This window comes from Suricata suricatta, chromosome 3 (genome assembly GCF_006229205.1).
Source record: "Suricata suricatta isolate VVHF042 chromosome 3, meerkat_22Aug2017_6uvM2_HiC, whole genome shotgun sequence".
Taxonomy (NCBI): Eukaryota; Metazoa; Chordata; class Mammalia; order Carnivora; family Herpestidae; genus Suricata; species Suricata suricatta.
Window position 1 is genome coordinate 3101853 of NC_043702.1, and position 18914 is coordinate 3120766.

Consider the following 18914-nt stretch of genomic DNA (forward strand, 5'->3'; position numbering starts at 1 on the left):
CCCAGCCCCAAAGGTGTGACGGGTGGAGGAGGTGGGTTTCTTTTCGAGAGCTGGGGCTTGCGGGAGTCAGGCTCGAGGCTGGCAGGGTGAAGACTGCGCTGGGAGGGTGACATCAGCCTCAGCGGGGGCCAGGAGCAACAGAGCTCCTAGAGTCTGGTTTTCATTTACAGTTGGGTCAGGCCCGCCTTGGGGAGGGGGAGAGGAGGGGTCGGGAGGAGGGGGTGGAGGAGGAGGGGAAGGAGGAGGAGCTGGAGAAAGCCCTGACTGTATCCCTGGATTGGATCCAGTTTGGAGCTCAGTCTTCCACTGAGGGCCGCTGAGCTCTCCTGCTCTCCAGCCTCCTGGAGGACCCTGCGGGTTTCCTGTCCGGCCCGGAGCCCCCGTCCCCCAGAAAGGAAGGCAGACGCGCAAGCAGGAGAAACATGCGTCAGTTTCGACCATAAGTGAGCACAGGAGCCCAGGGACAGACACGTCTGCAGGTTCGCTCAGGGTGAGTGCAGTGGGTCCTCTGCTGTCCTGAGTCCATGGGCCAGAAGGAAACGCCTTGACCCCGGTCGGTTCTGGGAGGCTGTCACGCTTGTCCGCTTTCTTGGTCCCTGGAGGATTCTGCTGAGTTGCCTTTCTGGCTTGGTGGCCCCTGGGTGTCTCCAAGGTGGTTAGGGCCGCGGCTTGCTGAGTGTGGGGCTGCCGTTGGGTGGCGCCTCGGGCTTTCCCTGCCCTTCCCATTGCCGTGTCTCTGGCCTCGCGCTGTCTGTTTGATGTCCCCTCTCCCCCTGACGCTCGGTGGGGACCTGCTCTGTTAGCAGATGTGTCTTCGGGAGGATTCACGAGCTACCCTGTTGAGCAGCAATTTGGGGGAGATTCTCTTTGAGTTCTCCCCGCTGGGGGTGTCCGGCAGGCTTCCCGCGGGCCTGGCGAGGGCGGAGGCTGGTGCAGCACGTCTGTGGCCTTCGGGGGTGACTTTGGTGCCCAGGCTCAGGGCAGGTCAAGAGCTCTCCAGCTGGTACCACCAGGCCTTCCTCTTTTTAAGAACCTGAGGTCACTGTTGGAGTCTGACTTCGGGGGTGGCATACAGGAGCTGCTGAGGTCGGAGGAGGAGAAGGCATTTGGTGCCGGGCTGGACTCCTGGGGCCGTGGGCCCGGCCCATGGTGGGTGCCCAGCCTGGACCCCAGAGGCCTGTTCCCTGCCAGGAGGGCGGGACGTGGGCCCTGCTCACCCACGATGGAAGTGTCTCCTGACAGCTGCCAGCCTGCTTTGGGGACCTGTTTCGAGAGCCCGCCATGTTAGAAAGTGGGCCGTAGTGAAAGCATGGGTGGGGGTCCCTGGGAGGACCCAGGGGTTCCTGGGGGAGCAGAGAAACAGAAATCAGCCGTTCACAGCCTGGCCCCAGGAGCCAACTTAGTGGCTGGGCTGGACACCTAGAACAGACTGCCCTGCATGTGGGGGTGGGCCCTGCCCCCGGAGGGAGCACGGGGGCACTGCCCTGTGTGGCCCCTGCCTCGCCCTGCACACAGCTGTCCCCACACGAGAGCTGCAAGGATGCCAGAGCTGCAGAGGGGCTTGGAGCTCATGTGGGAAGATCCTTCCTGACCCGGCCTCCCCCAGCCTCCCAGGCATCTGTTCTTAACACTTTAAAAACCTGAACAGAAATAGCTTTAAAAATCAAATATTCTTTGTCCCTAACCAACATTCTGTTTGAAAGCAATTGGCTGGTGGACAGTGTCAGAACGTCTGAGTTCTCTCCTGGGCGAGAGGTAAGGGCGGGAATTCTTGGTTGGAAACCCTTTGAGGTGTGGCTCTCTGGTTTTAAGGATGCAGATTCGGGGTGGGTCCCCCCATGGTGCTCAAATCCTTGCAGAAACCACAGAGCCAGTCGGGGAGACTGAGATGGTTGTAAAGTCATCACCATTTCAAGCAAGCAGACATGCTAGCAACGGAGGGTCCCAAACTAACTTGCGTCTGAATTGGAACGGGCTCTTTGATTTGTTTCTCCCAAAGCTTAGAGTCCTTTTGTCCCCTTCTGCTGTAAGTAATGGGAGAATTTGTTTAGGCTCCCCGAGCCTCTCCCGGGCCAGCGATGGAGGAGGAGGTGCTAGAAGCTGCCAGACAGGCAGGGACCTTAGCTATTGAAGAATCTGAGAGCCGAGCAGGCCCGGGGGCCCGGAGGGGTGGGGGCTGTATTTTACTTTGTTCTCAAAGTGGGCTTGTTGCAGAGGGTGAAGGCACAGGGATGGGGAGGTGAGGGCCTTTCTGTGGGAATTCTACCTCTAGGAATAGCTATGTGACCTTGACCGTCTCTGTTGAGGCAAGGGACGGTCATTACCATGAGGTGAAGGGTACTCCCTACTCAGGCAGCAGCGGGAAAGCCACTGAGAAGACACTGGGCGGGGCCCGGGACCTGGGAGGGATGGAGCCCCGCAGGTGGAGAAGTGTGGTCGCCCAGCCTTTTTCCTACGCGGCAGTTGGAGGGAGTGGCCGCCCCACCTTCCTGGGAGGTGGCCAGGGAAACCTCTGGATGGTTAGCCCTTGGCCCCGGCTCTTCCATCTCCTGGGAGGGAGTGTACCCCTCCCTCACGCCGTGGCTCCACACCGACGAATATAAGGCAAAAGTCCAAACGAGGGGTCGTGAGGACATTTTGATATAAAATCTTTCTGACTAGAAAGGTCTTTCTTTCTGTCCCTCCCTTTATAACACAGTGTTTAGGATGCATGCATCCTACTCTGGCCTCAGGAGCACCGTTTGTCATTTTTTGTGGCTTAGAACCTTACCCATCCCTGATGATAAAGCAGGAGGAAACATCTCTAATCGATGACCAATGGTCGATTCCTGTGCGGCTCCCCTTCTGACCATAGTTTGGGGTTAGGAGGCCACCGAGGCCATAAGCCAGCCTTCTGACCATAGTTTGGGGTTAGGAGGCCACCGAGGCCATAAGCCAGCCGGAGACGGGTCTTCTGTGCCTTTTGAGAGTCGAGAGAGAGCTCCTGCCCTGGGAGCTTGCTCAGCGCGTTTGGACAACGGTCCCACCAGCCGCCGGCAGCTCCGGCCACTTGTTTGTGAGATTCCACAGTCGGGGTTTAAAAATCCCCAACAAGCCCTGAATCCCGCCCCATGAGACAGGCCCCGCCACACAAGGCAGGCTGACGGCCTCGGCCCCCGGATTTGTTGGACCAGCAGTTTTTGTCGCTCTTCTCTCCGGATGAACCCGGGGATCTGTTATCTCTTGGGGGAGAATCCCAGGCTGTGTCCACATCCGAGTGGGACACGGAGTGCAGGTGGCTATTGCCCGGCGACCTGTGGGGTGGCTGTGCCGTGGCGACGGGGGCAGTCAGAGCCGGCCACTGCTGCCTAACGAGCAAGCGCTGACATCAGAAAAGCCCTGTTAGTAGCTCTAGCCGAGGAAGTGAAAGCCCGATGTAATTCACATGTTAAAGCAGGAAAGCGTTAAAAAGTTCCCGTACATCCAGCCAGCTCTGAGCAAGACAAGGACGGGTTCTGTCTTTCCAATGTAAAAATTCTAGAAGGTTCTGCTACGCTTTACAGAAAAGATGCTCTTGGATCCCTCTAAAAAAGCAGGGGCAGTGGCCGCCTCACACTCAGCACACACTGCGTCCTGATTTACAAAAGGGTTCTTCTTTGGAATCGTAATTTTTAACACCTTCTGGTCTCCTGGGTCTGTTCCAGGAGGGACCCGAAATTCTGGTAACACATTCACCTGGGTGTAGCCTTGCCTGAAAACGCAGTGTGGTTTTCCTGCCCCTAGAGGGCAGTGTAACTTCCCGAGCCCCGGAAAAATCTCCAAGTGGTGGGAGTCGTTCAGGGTGGGGTTTTTGGGTTCGCAAGGGTTGACAGATGTCTCATCAGGGCTCTCACGGGTAACTTCACACTGTTTAAACACATTTATTTTTAAATGTGCCCATAATATCTGAAGTTGATATAAATTTAGAGTTTTATTATTTTTTTTCTGTGCTCAGGTATTGAAGTGAAATTATGCCTTGAAAGAGGCAGTCTGTACCCTAAAATAATTTCAATACAAGGGCACTAATCATATAAGAACTTACAAAGGAAATATTTTACCCACATCTCCTGAGAAAACTTAAATTAACAGGAAGTTGTTTCAGAACTGAAGCGAATTTGCATATTCATGCCTTGCTGTGTCCATGTAGAATGATTGAACTGTGAGATAGGCAGTGATATTGCCAAGGTCGTGAACTGATCCAGTGACTCCCACACTTCTCATGACCAGCCCTTTGCTGCTTTCCCCCAGTGGGCAACTTGTTTGGACATATTTTAAAAAAGGCATACGGACTACGATAATTATGAATGTCCCATCTTAAATCATGGTTAATAAAAAAAGCATATTACTGACTTTCAGGCTTATTGTTTACCTGAGCTCTCCACTGTTGGGATCCCGAAGGACAGAATTCTAGCCCCGAGGGAGGGAGCCGAACCTGCCACTACGTCCGTGTGTTCTGACGCTCATCCAAGCTGGCTAAGCCTTGCTCTGCCCATGGCTTGGAGCTCTGGGGTTGAGGGAGGGGCACAGGAATGATTGACACATAGACCCTGCCCTCTGACTGGCAAGTATGTGATTTCCGTTGGGCTATTTTAAATGTCAAAAAATGACTACCTTGGTGGGTGCTTTCTCCACACCTTTGACAGCTGAGATGAAGGAACAGAGCACAGAGAGGTGAATTACTGGTCTGAGGTCACGTCGCAAGTAGTGGAGGAAAATCAGAATTCCTGGGCGCCCCTGCCCATGGTAATGCCCGCCCATCAGCTGATACCGGGACTGGGACTATGCAGGGAGTAAAAGTCCTTAGAGAATATTCTAGAGTGTCATGTGAAGAAAGGCACTTCTACCCACTAACCCGTCTTCTATGCAGTCATGTATTATTATAAGTGTACTTCGCAGAGAGGTAATTGTTGCTTTAAAAAAATCTGGAAAGAAAAAGGAGAGGAGAAAAGTAAGACAAACATGTAAAGTTCTGCCAAAGCCTTTCCCCAAGGCAAACTGTTAATCTTTTGGAGGGTCTGGCTGCGTCTAGCCTAGCATAATCCTGCCGTTCTCCTGAATTCGAAGACTCAGGAAATACCGGGAAACATTTGCGAGTCAGGAGCGGCCTGGGGAAAACACCGTAGGAAATAGCTCGGTCACATGTACCCGGTGCGTGCTATACATTTAGTTTCCGTGGACCCAGAGCACTGAGAGCTGGCCACGGGATGGGCGAGCTCCTGGGGCGGTTTAATTTGAAAATTAAAAACCGAGCAGCAGCTGGAGATGACTCAGGTCTCAAGGGAAGCCATTCCAGGAAACTGGTTTTTCTCTTCTGGAATCTTCATCAGTTGATTCAGCAGCCCAGGTCCAGGAGCCGGAGCGAGCGCCAGCTTGGCTGAGCCTCACAGATCGCCCGATGTGCCCCTGGGGGGCTCTCTGTTTCTGGTGGGGGCGGCAGGATCCCCATCACCGGTCGGGCCCAGGGCAACAGCTAAGAGGAAATAGTCGCCCAGCTTTAGCTGTCAGAGCATCATCCCATTAGCCTTATTTTCTGTGTAAGATGCGTGGGCCTGGAGAAGTCAGCTGGTCATGAGCGACGGAGAGGGAAGGAAGTAGGACGTTTCCAGGCTCTTACTCGGAAGCCACTGTTGAGAATGTGGCAGCAGATGTCGCAACGTGAGGTTGAGTCTATTTTAAATGAATTTCTCTTCTAGACTTGATCGTGAATCAGAGTAGGAAACGCACAATGTTTAACTTTTCCTTACGATATGAGGTCACGTTAGCCACTTTGAATGATTCAGCAACGGAACTCCATGGCATTGGAGAGGCCGGTAGCCCCAAAAGTCTGTGGCCAAGAAAGGAAGAGAGGTGGATGGAAGCCAGTGCCACTCGGGGGGCTGGAATGGAGTGGATGTTTGCGTAATTTCTTCAGAAGCCTGTTCTAAGGCATCTCTTCCATAATGTTGAATCCAATCTGGTCTCTGCTGGACATTTATAATTAGCAATGCAAATGGAGAAGAGCCGTGTCTGGTTGCCTTACATTTAAGAGGGTAACATGTTTTCTACATTTGCATGGTAGTGTCTAGCTCTTCCGACTACAGCAGATGTGGAACTTCCTACTTCACAGTTATTGTGTTGGACCCTGGGAGTATGTCTTTAAATAAATTTCCAAATAACTGGCACTGAATCTGAAGGATCTTCAAGCTGCCTTGATGGGGGGCGGAAGCTAGCCGTGAGGGCGCTCGGCACGTGCTTGCCGGGGACCTCCCTCAGGGAGGAGATTACTTGCAAGGGAAGGTCCAACCCCCCTCCCGCTTTCTGTCTCGCTCTATTTATAATTTTGTAAATGCCTTTATGAATTTATTTTTGAGAGACAGAGACAGAGCAGGAGTGGGGGAGGGCCAGTGAGAGAGGGAGACTCAGAATCTGAAGCAGCTCCAGGCTCTGAGCTGTCAGCACAGAGCCCGACATGGGGCTCAAACCCACGAACTGCAAGATCACTACCGGAGCTGAAGTTGGTTGCTCCACCGACTGAGTCACCCAGGCGCCCCTGTCTTGCTCTATTTAAATACAGGAGCTGCTGAACGGGTATTGTTTTACTTGATTTTACCAGGAGAAGCCGAACATCGAAGATGGTGAGTTGGTTAGTCAGTGTCTAGTGAGGACGCCGTGGGTGGCAGTGAGGCCAAGCCGGGACACGTAATCAGAAGACTTAAAACTTTGCTCTCACAGCAACCGTGTTCAGATAATTGTTTGCAGATATGTATGCATGGTGGATAATTCTCTTGTGCATTTTCAGAGAATGGAAAAAAGACATTCCAGTTGTAAAATAAACAGTTAACAAACCACATTCTGATTGAGAGGGGCCTTCTTAGGGAGCTCCAAGTCATTTGAGGATCTCCCCAAAGCTCTTTCAAATGGCAGTCGTAGATTAAATTCTACCCTCTTCCTTCCCTAATCGAGAACCTAATGAATCCTCTTTCAGGCTTCTCCCTGGGGACCAGGATGGGGACTCCTTTCCCAGGAATCAGGCAAGAGGGGAAGGGGGTGAGAGAAAGGGAGAGGGGGCAGCCAGCTCAGGTCCCCAGGGTTCCTGCAGTGAGTCACAGCAGAGAGGACGCATGCCCGGGTCTCCTACTCTTCTGTAGGCCGCACGTGACACAAAACACCAGGAGTTAACCCAAGGCCTAGAACTTGTAGGAGCACTAGCCTGACTTTAAAGAGCGGTACTCAGAGAAGATGGAAGAAATGCTCTCAAAATGGAGCCTCTGGAAGTATTTAAGCCTTTGTTTCAAAATGATTTCCTTGTGTGCATGTGTGTGTCTCTTTCTTAAAAAAGCTTTCCAGACATGGAAAATGAAACAGCTTTTGAGTAGACTTAATGACAAGTAATTTCATGGAGTTGCTAAAGAGCCTTGGAAAGTCTTTGGAATATGACCGAATGCGACTGCAAGTTGGAGGTTGTGTGAAGCCATCTTTGTAATAAGAGATATCTTTTTAAGTTTCAAATGGGCAGCTACACAAGGGAAAAAGCACCCTGAGTCTTTTTCAGGATGAGGCGGGGTGAAAAAAGGAATTACTCTTGTTAAATAGAAAGATAAGAAGTTCTCTTATTGAATCTGTTGGCCTTTGGACTCAGACGCTATGACACAAAGGAGCGTCTCACCCCACCCAACCAAGGGGCTCAAGCAGCCAGTTCGGACTTTTTTTTTCATATTTAAAAGAAGAGCAACAGACAAATGGATTCTGTTGACACAGAATCTGTCACCAGAGAAGTCTATTTTTTCCCCCAAAGAGATGGGGAGTTTCCTTCAGATCTGGGCCAGGCCTGGCCCAGTCTCTCTGGGTTTCCTGGGGTCCTTCCCCTGGGCTTTGCAACTGTGGACTTTGGTTAGGATTCTGGGTTTGTCTTGTTTTATCTACGTGACCTTGGGCACATCGCTTTGCCTCGCCTTGGATTCAGTTTCCCAGTTTTACAGTGGGGTCAGGGGAGTGGGGAGCAGCCATTGGGTTGTTGGGAGGAGGCTATGAAATCCCACAAGATAGATGCACAGTAAATATTGTGCTCTCTTGTCTCTATTTCCTGGGTTGGTGGGGAGGTCAGGGGAGGAGGGTAATGAAGGCATGGGTGCCTCCTTCTCCCTTATTAAAATGAACAAGCCCTGGGGCGCCTGGGTTAAGCATCTGACTTCAGCTCAGGTCATGATCCCATGGCTTCATGGGTTCGAGCCCCGCATCGGGCTCTGTGCTGACAGCTCAGAGCCTGGAGCTGCTTCGGATTCTGTGTCTCCCTCTCCTTCTGCCCCTCCCGCACTCGCACTCTGTTGCTCTCTCTCTCAAAAATATATAAGCGCTAAAATTTTTTAAATGAGCAAGCCGGGGATCACTGGGGGAGATGATGCTGACATCTTTTAAAAACTTCAGATTTAAAAATGGGTATCCGTGACATGATAAATAGAATAGACTTAATTGCAAACAAAAACATTAACAAAATATTCAATAGCTGGGCCAGGAATCCTTGAGCCACAAGACTGGATTTCGAGCATGATGGCCAGAAAACGTTGTCCCGCCTGGGAATTCAGCTCAGCCACGCCACGTGGGCTCATCAGTCATGAGCGCAGCGTGGATAGCGCATCGTGGCATCGGCATCACCCCCAGAGTGGGGAGGGCTTTTCCTTCTACCCCCGCTGCCCTCCCCTCCCCCCCTCCTCATAACTGGGCACGTTTTGGAAAAGAGAATTCCTGTGCACTGTACTTTGTGTCTCAATGGGTAGCACTTTGTTTATGGGGCTTCTCACTCTTTTAAAGATGAATATCTCGGAAATAAACATTTTTACGTGTAACTTTCAGCCAACGTAAAATACATTTTCCTTAGAGAATAGCTTGAAGTCAGTAATGCCTCTGCAAGATATTACAGACTTCATCCCATTACTATTTATATTTATGAGCTTTATCAAAGATGAGAAGATTATTTTGGACTTTCTCAGTAGAGGGTCCACTCAGTGTTTACTATAAGAGAGGATTGGTGTATTCCAAGAAGTTGCTGTCAGGCCCTGTGAGATACAGGGATGGTTTAAAAGCCATTAGCAAACTGCTGACCACCCAGTGCATCCCGTTGGTCCAGGATGTGGGCAGGGGGCCTGCAGCTCTCCAGTCCAGCGGTGGGTGGGCAGATCTTGTCTGTTTTTCCTTGCATGGATTGCACAGTCCAGTGCTTTCCAATGAGACCCTGTGATACTCTCTTGCTCTAATTCTTAAACAAAAGTACTACTTAGAACCTTGCATCTTGTGCATGGATTATTTTAAACTATTGGGATTTCATTAAGATTTTTCATTGAAGCGGTGCTGCTTACACTTTGGGGGGAGGTAGAGTAGATGATTTTAGAGTCACACGTGAACATGGATCCTACCCCCAGAAAATCCCATGTACACAAATACGGTTTTGTACACATTTGTGGGAGGTTGACAGACCCTTTGAAATTTGCGGATCCCAAATTTAAAAAACAGTTCTTGATCAATTATAATATTACAGGTTGTTTTGGAAAGGGCTGGTTCTATATTTGGAAAGAATCCAGTAAAATTTAAATAGCGTGGACAGACAATTTTCCTATAAAATGGTTTTTTAGTGGGATGCTTACTGCTGATAGAAAAATGCAATGTTTGATTGTAATAGAAAGACTCAAGATTAGCACGTGTACAAGGTACTTTTACGTTGTTCTAAAGTGTGTAGCCCCAATTTATTGAGAACACACATACAAAAATTACAGACATTGTATTTATTTTTTTCTTCCCCTCCTAAAGAAAATCTTGGGAATAGGCCGAGCAGGGTGTGGGGAAGGGAAGTATGGCCAGATGGAAAGATCTGGAAGATTCTCAGGGTGGATCATGTGCTTGATCTAAGGATTTCTAGAGTGCGGAGGGGGTGAAGCTTGGGCTGTGGTGGCAGGTCATTCTCAGTAGAGAAAACAGACCAACCAGCCAGGCAGTGCCTGCGGGGAGTGTCCTGAGCATCAGCCGGGACTCAACTAGGACTTGGGGACACCGTGGAACCAAAGCACTGGGCACCGGGGCCTGCCCTTCTCTGCTGTATGAATCCGTGTCTCACGTGTGTGCACCGTTTCAAGCCAAGATGGTTGGGCTGTGCCTTTGACGTGTTGCCATTATCAGCACTCACTGTCACCTTCTTGTAAGAAAGAAAGATGTCCTCTTGATGACTGGTCTCCTGCTCCTCATTAGAACAGCATTTTCTCTGCGGTGTAGACACATTTCCAGGAGAAAGCTGGGTGAACGGGTAGCTCTGTTTGAGCTGCTGCGAGTGTCTTCATGCTCAGAACTGGAATCGCAGGGTGGATCCGCTCATCACAGGTGATGCTTTTGTTGACTTTCCTTGGAAATTCAAAGGCACAGTGGACCTTGGAACCTCCTCTCTTGTTTATGGTTTTATCTTTCTCTCAGCCTCCAATGTTCGGCAGGCTGGCCCAGGGCCCACACTCCGGGTCTTGCCTTCCTCACAGCTGGGCCACAAGATGTTGGACTCCAGCTTCTCCCTCGGGGCCTGACCCCTGGCAGGCTCAACTGCGGGCCTGAGCTCTGTTTTCCTTTGTGCTCCCTGCACCCGTGCGCTTAGGCGGCAGACTCCACAAGGGGCTGCCTCTTTGTTCTCCTCGGCCCCCAGTGCCCTCCTGCTGACCAGTTCAAGTGGACGCTAGTCCTCTGCCAAGGCCACGTCACTAATTCGTCAGACAGACTTTCCTCCACTATCATGAGTTGTGTTATGCTGTATGGCAGCATCGACAATATCAGACCGTTCTTAACATTGGCCTCCTTAGCAGTGTGGGGAAGGTGGAGCTCCTGCGTGCACAGTGGAGCGCTGGGAAGAGAATCACTGGGCCCATGGAGTGCCGAGGGCAAGAGGAAGGTCAAGGCAAGCAGGTGCAAGAGCTTGGGCCTTCCGTGGAGCTGACTGCACAGCTCAGCCAATACGTAGGCAGGTTTCGATGTTACATCAGATTTTTTTTTAACATTAGAGGAAGACAGAGAGAGCGTAAGCTAGGGGCAGGGGTGGAGGGAGAGAGAGAGAGAGAGAGAGAGAGAGAGAGAGAGAGAGAGAGAGAGAGAGAGAGAATCCCAAGTAGCCTCCATGCTTAGCCACAGAGCTTGATGTCGGGCTCAGTCCCACAAACTGTGCGATCATGGCCTGGGCGGAAACCAAGAGTTGGATGCTTAACGGACCGAGCCACCCGGGCGCCCCTGCTCATCTGATAGTTGGACGCGTCCCGTAAGCGGAGACTTGCAGTATGTGTCTTTTTGTAACTGGCTTATTTCACTTATCTTAGTGTCCTCAGGTTTCATCCATGTTGTAGGAATATGATAGGATTCCCTTTTTAAAGGCTGAGTAATATTTCATTGTATGATATGTCCCTTCCCCCATTGATGGGTGTTGATGATGTTTCCACCTCTTGGCGATTGTGACTGATATTGCAGTGAAATTGGGTGTGCATACATTTCTTTACCATCCTGTTTCATGTATTTTGGATATATGCCCTGAAGTGGGATTACTAGGTTATTCAGTAATTCTATTGTTAATTTTCTGAGGAACCCCCGTAGAGTTTTCTATAGTGGCTGCCTTGTTTTACATTCCCACCAACAGGGTGCAAAGCCTCCAATTTTTCTGCATCCTCATCAATAATTATTGTTTACTATTTTTTTATAGCAGTCTTTCTAATGAGTGTGAGGTGATAGCTCATTGTGGTTTTGATTTATTTGCACTTTTCTGATGATTAGGATATGTTGAGTATCTTGTCATATGCTTATTGGCCGTGGGTGTATCTTCTTTGGAGAAATGTCTGTTCAAGCCCTTTTCCCATTTTTACTTATTTTTACTTTATTTATTTATTTATTTTTAAGAGAGAGAAAGAAAGAGCACACATGAGTTTGGGAGGGGCAGGGGGGACAGAGGCAGATTCCTGAGCAGGCTCCATGCTCAGCCGGAGCCTGACAAGGGGCAGGATCCCAGGACCCTGGGATTGTGACCTGAGCCAAAATCAAGAGTCGGACGCTCAACCCACCGAGTCACTGAGGCACCCCAAACCCTTTTCCCATTTTTAAATCAGATTATTTTGATGTTGTTGAATTGTGGGAGTTCTTTATATCTTCTGGCTTTGAACCCCTCATCAGATACATGGTTTGTGAATATTTTCTCCCATTCGGCAGGCCACGGCCTTGTTAGCACATTCTCTGATTTGGGCAAAGCCCATTCCCGGCATGAACGGAAGATTCCCTGTGGAATCCTCTCAGACCCGGGCTACGGTTAGGCTGGGTGTCACAGACCTGCCGCTCTCCGTGGCCACCAACACCTTTATCTGGACTCTCTGTCATTTGCTGGACGACATGCTGTTGGTGCCCGCCGCAGTCTGAGGGGAACGAAGCTAACCACCTGTTTTGTTTCATCTTATTTCAGCTCCGACCAAACGAATACAATGACCGGCTTCAAAGATTTTCATGGACTGTTTAGGGAAAACTCTTTCATAAAAGGGCTCAACCGTGACGCAGTAGTCTGTGGTCTGAGCATCAGAACTGAGCATTCTGTTCTCTTCCCTTTTCTTGGACAGGTTCCCACGTGGTGCTTAAACACGTTCAAAATGAGGAAACATCGACACTTGCCCTTGGTGGCCATCTTTTGCCTCTTTCTCTCAGGCTTTTCTCATACCCGTGCCCAACAGCAGCAAGCAGGTAAGATCCAGAAGCATTTACTACTTTATTACGTTTATTCACAGGATGTTCTCTGATGTTTAGATCCTAGACGTTGTGAGCTTGAGCTAGAACTTCGGCCTGATTAAGAGACGGTGGAGCTCTGTGTCTCAGGACATCCGTTCAGGGCACAGACTTCTCCAGATGCTCCTCCAGTGGGCGATGACCTACTTTCACTAACACTGGGGTCTGATATCCTGGCGTTGTGGTTTGTTTCTACATTGGGTGTGAGCAGCATGTTTGTATCACAAACATTTCACCAAAAGGAAGGGCTTTTCCACATTCCTGGCCCTGGTTTGGTCTCACAGTACCTAAAACCAGGACAAGACAACTATTGAGAGTAAACGTTAGTTTTCTTGAAAATAAAACACCCAGATCACCCTCTTTCTATAATTCTGGACACAAAAAGACATTTTTCATCTAGAATCATCAAGTCTTAAAAAAAAACATTTCCCCACATGATGAAAAACAATAGATCCAAATGAACCCTCTTAAGAATTTGCTTGCAGAGTTTTAGAAAACTTAGAAATGCTGCCTGCACTGTGAGTCAGCGGGGTGGCCTTGAGTCTTCCTCTCCTTTGCCTGGAGAGTTGGATCTCGGGTAGGGGTTCTCCCAGGGGGCGCGGTGGCCCTTAGATGGCAGGAGGTGAGCGCCACCTCAAGGAAAGGGGAGCGTTGTGTGGGGCGTCAGGGCAGCCTGCGGTAAGGAGGGTCCAGGAGCGGGCGGTATGCGGCCGGCATGGCCACCGCTGCAGAACGGTCCTCCTCGGGCACCCTGCCTGGCACCCTGCGCGTCCTGCCCCCATGGTCGAGAAGGGACTGGGTTCACCTTTGAAAAAGATAAATACTATCCCCTATCTGTGAAGGCTCTGCGGGCCCTGAGAGCCACATAGTTCACTGGTTAGGGTACCTTTGCTCATGCTAAAAAGTCTGGGAAAAACGAGACCTTGCCTTCCTCTCCAGTTACCCAAGTCTGCCCTCAAGGAAGACATACTGACTGCGTTTACTTTTCTTGCGGAGGACCGCACACAGCGGACGCTAGTTGATGAAAAATGGTCGTTTTCACTGTTCCTTCTTCCCGAGGCCCCGTTTCAGAGCCCAAAATGAGGAAGGAATTTATAAGGTGGTGGCTGGTTGTCTCTGATGGGATGGCCTGGTCTCCTCGGGGGGTGTCGGGGCTCAGACTATCACAGAGGATCAGGCTTGAGTTAAAGGACCCTGCAGGAGATGTCTTCGCCCCATTCTGGAGCCTGCCACCGGTTCAGGATGGGGTCCTTTGCATGTGGAACCTGGGCCAAGGGCTCCCCACCAGCTGTCCCCGAGCTCGGGCCCCTGCCGCTCAGGTGAGTCACCCTGTCCGCCCTCAGTGTGAGCGAGGGGCGGGCCACTCCGTCCCAGCACAGTGCCAGGCGAGGTCGGTTAGGCAGGCTTTGCGCCGATACGAAGTAATGGCTTGAATGGGAGAAAAATCTAAACCAATGTCTTTTTTTAAAGATGTCAAAACTGGTGCCGCTGCCGATATAATATTTCTAGTGGATTCCTCTTGGAGCATTGGACAGGAACATTTCCAACTTGTTCGAGAGTTTCTATATGATGTTATAAAATCTTTAGCTGTGGGAGAAAATGATTTCCATTTTGCTCTGGTCCAGTTCAACGGCAACCCACATACCGAGTTCCTGTTAAATACGTATGGTACTAATCAAGAAGTCCTCTCCCACATTTCCAACATGTCTTATATTGGGGGAAGCAATCAGACCGGAAAAGGATTAGAGTACGTAATGCAGAATCACCTCACTGAGGCTGCCGGAAGCCGGGCCGCTGACGGAGTCCCTCAGGTTATCGTAGTGTTAACCGATGGACACTCGGACGTCGGCCTCGCTCTGCCTTCAGCGGGACTTAAGTCTGCTGACGTTAACGTGTTTGCAATTGGAGTTGAGGATGCAGATGAAGGAGCCTTAAAAGAAATAGCAAGCGAACCGCTCAATATGCATGTTTTCAACCTAGAGAATTTTACCTCACTTCATGACATAGTAGGAAACTTAGTGTCCTGTGTGCAGTCATCCGTGGCTCCGGAAGGGGCTGGAGGCACAGAGACCCTTAAAGACATCACAGGTAACGGCAACCTTGCCAAGCTCCTGCCTGCCTTGCTGTTCTTTGGAGAAAAGCTTGGCGACTGCTGGCATTAAAGTGACACTGTGGCTGAAGACCGGGGGGAGGGGCCAGGGAAGAGATGGCTGTTCACAGGTGTAAAAACAAAGGTTTGGCCACGCTCTGTCGTCTCCTTCTAAGATAGCGCTTTCATCTACATCCAAGAGGGTGTTTTCTGAAATAACGGAATTTTCTTTTATTTAAAAAAGTTTTTTTTAAGTTTATTTATTTGGAGAGAGAGAGAGAAAGAAACAAGAGAAAGAGGGAGAGAGAAAATCACAAGCAGGCTCTGTACTGTCAGCACAGAGCCTGATGCGGGGCTTGAGCTCACGAACTGTGAGATCATGACCTGAGTGGAAACCAAGAGTCAGATGCTTAAGTGGCTGAGCCCCCCAGGTGCCCAGAAATAATTAAATTTTAACTCTAAAAAACCCCGCTCTGACATTATGATCCCACGGGAGGTATTTCTATGATCCTTAGTAAAGGTATCTAACAAAGAGCCCGGGCCCTGGAGAGGGGGCTCCGTGTTGCGGGTGCCCGGCAGGGCTCGCCGAGAGAGAGAAAGGGTGGAGGGCCAGGAGGGTCTTCTTGGGAAGGAAATCCGGAAGGTGGTGGGCCAGGTCCTGCAGCAGCCCGCGCGGGGTCCTGCCTGGGCTGGGATGGGAGGAGTCCTAGAGCAGCTGGGCGTGTGACCCCAGGGATGCTGCCACCGTGTAGGAGGGAGACTGGGGGCACAGTGTGGGGGTGCAGTCGTTTGCAGAGAGGCTTACGGGGCGGCCCTCACGTGCATAGGGCGTGGTGGGCAGGGGGCCCCCGAGACGTGGGAGGCAGCCCAGGAGGCGGATGATTCTCTGGATGCAGGTGGGTTGAGTAGAGAGGCAGGCTCCGCACTGCCCCCAGGAGGTGACCACAGCCTCGTTCCTCCTAAGCATTCCAGAGTGGTTGCCACCGAGAGCGCTCGAAATCAGGAAGCAGGAGGTAGGGTGACAGGCAGAAGGTCACTCTCTTGCTAATTCAGCCTGTTAGATGGAGCCAGGAGAAGAAAGACGGGATTTTGAGCCGTAAATCGGCCAATCTAATTTTTTAATGTTTATTTATTTTTGAGAGACAGAGAGAGACAGAGCATGAACGGGGAGGGGCATAGAGAGAGAGGGGGAGACACAGAATCCGAAGCAGGCTCCAGGCTCCGAGCTGTCAGCACAGAGCCCGACACGGGGCTCAAACTCATGAACCACGAGATCATGACCTGAGCCAAAGTCGGACGCTTAACTGACTGAGCCCCTCCGGCGCCCCTGAATCTGCCAATCTAAAGGGCTCGTGGAAGGACGGAAGGGGCACATGGAGGGAGTCTGGAGACGGGTAGGCTCTCTGGACTGCGATCTGGATAATGGGGGATGGTAGGTAAACAGTATGGACATCAGGTTTTCATAACAGAATCAGACAGCGAGGGATGGGGGCCAGGAAGATGAGATGTTGGGGAAGGAGCTGTTGTCCTGGGCAGGCAGAGCTTGGATGGGCGCAGGGTTTCAGAACTACCTCCCACCCCCCGTGCAAATGTGTCAGAAGGCTGTTCATAAAATGGTCCGCCTGGTGGTCACTTGTGATTTCAGCCTTGACCGAGGCGGGAACGCTACTGTCCTGCCAATGGGTCTACTTCAGACAGAGGAGCCGGTGACCGTCTGGCTTCTTCCCGTTTAACACTGAAAAGTGTTCTGTGCTTCAAGCGGCATGCCTCACCTGTGTCTTATGACACATGTGTTATCCTGCCGGGTTATAGGAGAAGAAGGTGGGGCCCCCACCCCCACCCCCTGCCCCAGAGCGTCCCACACCAAACACTCCGGGCGACAAGGACATGCTGTGAGGCTGCCTCTACTCACTCTCACCGATGATCACAGTTTTGAATGTAGGGATGATAAACAATCCGCGTCAGCACAGCGAAGGGACCAGCAGAGACACAGGGCATCCTTTCTTTATTGCTGTTTTGGCCAACTGAGGGGAAAGAGCGGATGAGTTCGCGCTTATGTTTAACCATTCTGTAAATGAACAATCATAGTCTTACGTGAATGCCAAATGAGACCATCAACATAGTACGTTTCCACACAGCTTAAAAAAAAAAAAAAACCTTTGTTTTTATGCCAAGAAAGCATCTCTGTCTTCTAGTGTCCAAGCCACTCGCAGCTTGGATATTAATCCATTTATGCTGTCTTTTCTGATTAACTTCACCCCGCAGTTCCTCCAGTATCACGCCCACCGCATGCTTCACAGCATGAACACAAAATAATAACCGTCCTCCGCTTCTAGGGGGCAGGAGAGAGATTGCTAGGGAGTCAGGGCCATTTCCTCCCGTCACCTGTCCACCAGGTAACTCTTCCCCATCGAGTGCTCTTGACCATAAGCCGCGCTGTTTTTAAAATGTCAATGGTCCCCACTGGTCTAAATGAACCCCACTCACGTAATCAGTTTCCGAAGGTTGTATTTAAGAAAATCTCTTTGTCATTCTTTTACAAATGCATATCACTAAGATGCACAGAAGCTTCGGTCTGAAGTGAAAGCCAAAAGTGGGCTGTATTTGGTGAGGATTTCGGCATGAGCCTTCTCTTCTTTGCAAAAGATGAAGATTTAAAACACGCATGAAACCGATCTTCAGTTTTGTGTTTGCAGAAGAAACGCATATACGATCTTTTTCATTTTTCTTACAAAAAAGGAGCATCCCATGAGTGGAGGAAGGCATTGTGCCCGCACCAAGGTGCTCAGGAAAAGGGTGGTTCCAACAGTGTTGAAGGAGTCCGACTTATCCATGGACATGGTGAAACTTTTCTTTAGAAAGTGCCCTGGAGGGTGGGACACATGAACCTCTAGAGCAGAAAACCAGACAATTTCATGTTTTAAATTTTAGTTAGACATGATTATCCTTAGAATGAATACTGGTCGTGGGTGCGCCTTGCTGTGTGCAAGAACCCACAGCTCCTGTGTCTGTCTGAGGCTTCGGCTCACCTGGATAACACAGCATGCCCTCGTGTGTCCCATCGTTGTGTGCGTGAGAGGACAGTGTTGTTTTTTCAGTGATGACAAATTATCCGCCGATTTTCTATGACCTGCTGCAGTTCAGCCTTTAGGAAGACAAAGCGTCCAGGGTCTTCCCACAGGGTGTCCCTTATTTGCATACTATTGTAAATTGCAACCGAAAAAGAATGTGATACATTAATTAAAAAGTAATACGTGAAAAAGGAAGGTGTCATCCTGTGTTAGGTTATCCCTTCTCTCTTATTGAGGACCCTAGGCTCAGGGCTAATCCTTTTTTTAAAAAATAATAGTTTATTGTCAAGTTGGTTTCCATATAACACCCAGTACTGGTCCTTCATTTAAATGACTTTGGTGCGCAAATGTCCCATCGTCGCTCGGGGTCACTGGTTCACTCCTGGGAGGTGTGGAGAGATGCAGTGGTGTGGCGGGCAGAGCCAGGGCTCATATGGTGATGCGGGCCACTTTTGTGGCCCTGCACCCTCCCAGAGATCCTTGGGAGGCTTATGTTTTGGCTAAAAAAATAGCAAGTGCTTTGGGATTCTTAGCAAAGGTCCACTTATTGTGATACTTTTGTGTGACATTTATTAAAAACACGAGATCTTAATTACTGTAGCAAAAAATTATCCTTCACATTAGATCTCATATTTCCAAGTTGGCATCTTTCCCGATGCAAGGGATTCACCTGCAAAAATGTTATCAGGGGTTGTGTTTAGTGAGGGAAGAAAGAGTTCTTCTGATTCTAGCAATTTCTGGCTCAGCTCCTGTATGAGGGAACTTGGATGAGAACTTAATTTCACTACAGCAGAATTCTTTAATTTTATGAGATAGGACTCATATCCTATTTCCACAGTAAAAATAAAAGCAACTTTTTCTGGTACAAGGAAAAATGACTCTTACACTTAAAATGTTCACTGTCATTAGAAAGATCAGAATGCATGGTCTGACATAGAATGTTGTGATTATATCCCAGATACAGCTTCCTAAATCTCAGAATA

At 50.0% G+C, this 18914-nt stretch overlaps 1 protein-coding gene across 3 annotated transcripts in view; it reads left to right on the top strand.

Moving 5' to 3' along the window:
• Positions 1–322: 322 nt before the first annotated feature.
• The window catches only part of COL6A3 (collagen type VI alpha 3 chain), a 77820-nt gene continuing 59228 nt past the window's right edge, over positions 323–18914 (top strand). For all 3 annotated transcript variants that reach the window (XM_029933549.1, XM_029933550.1, XM_029933551.1), the window contains exons 1-2: positions 323–490; positions 12609–12729. In XM_029933549.1, coding sequence (XP_029789409.1) covers positions 12639–12729 — 91 coding nt within the window. In that variant the 5' untranslated portion in view covers positions 323–490; positions 12609–12638. The remainder of the gene's footprint in view (positions 491–12608; positions 12730–18914) is intronic.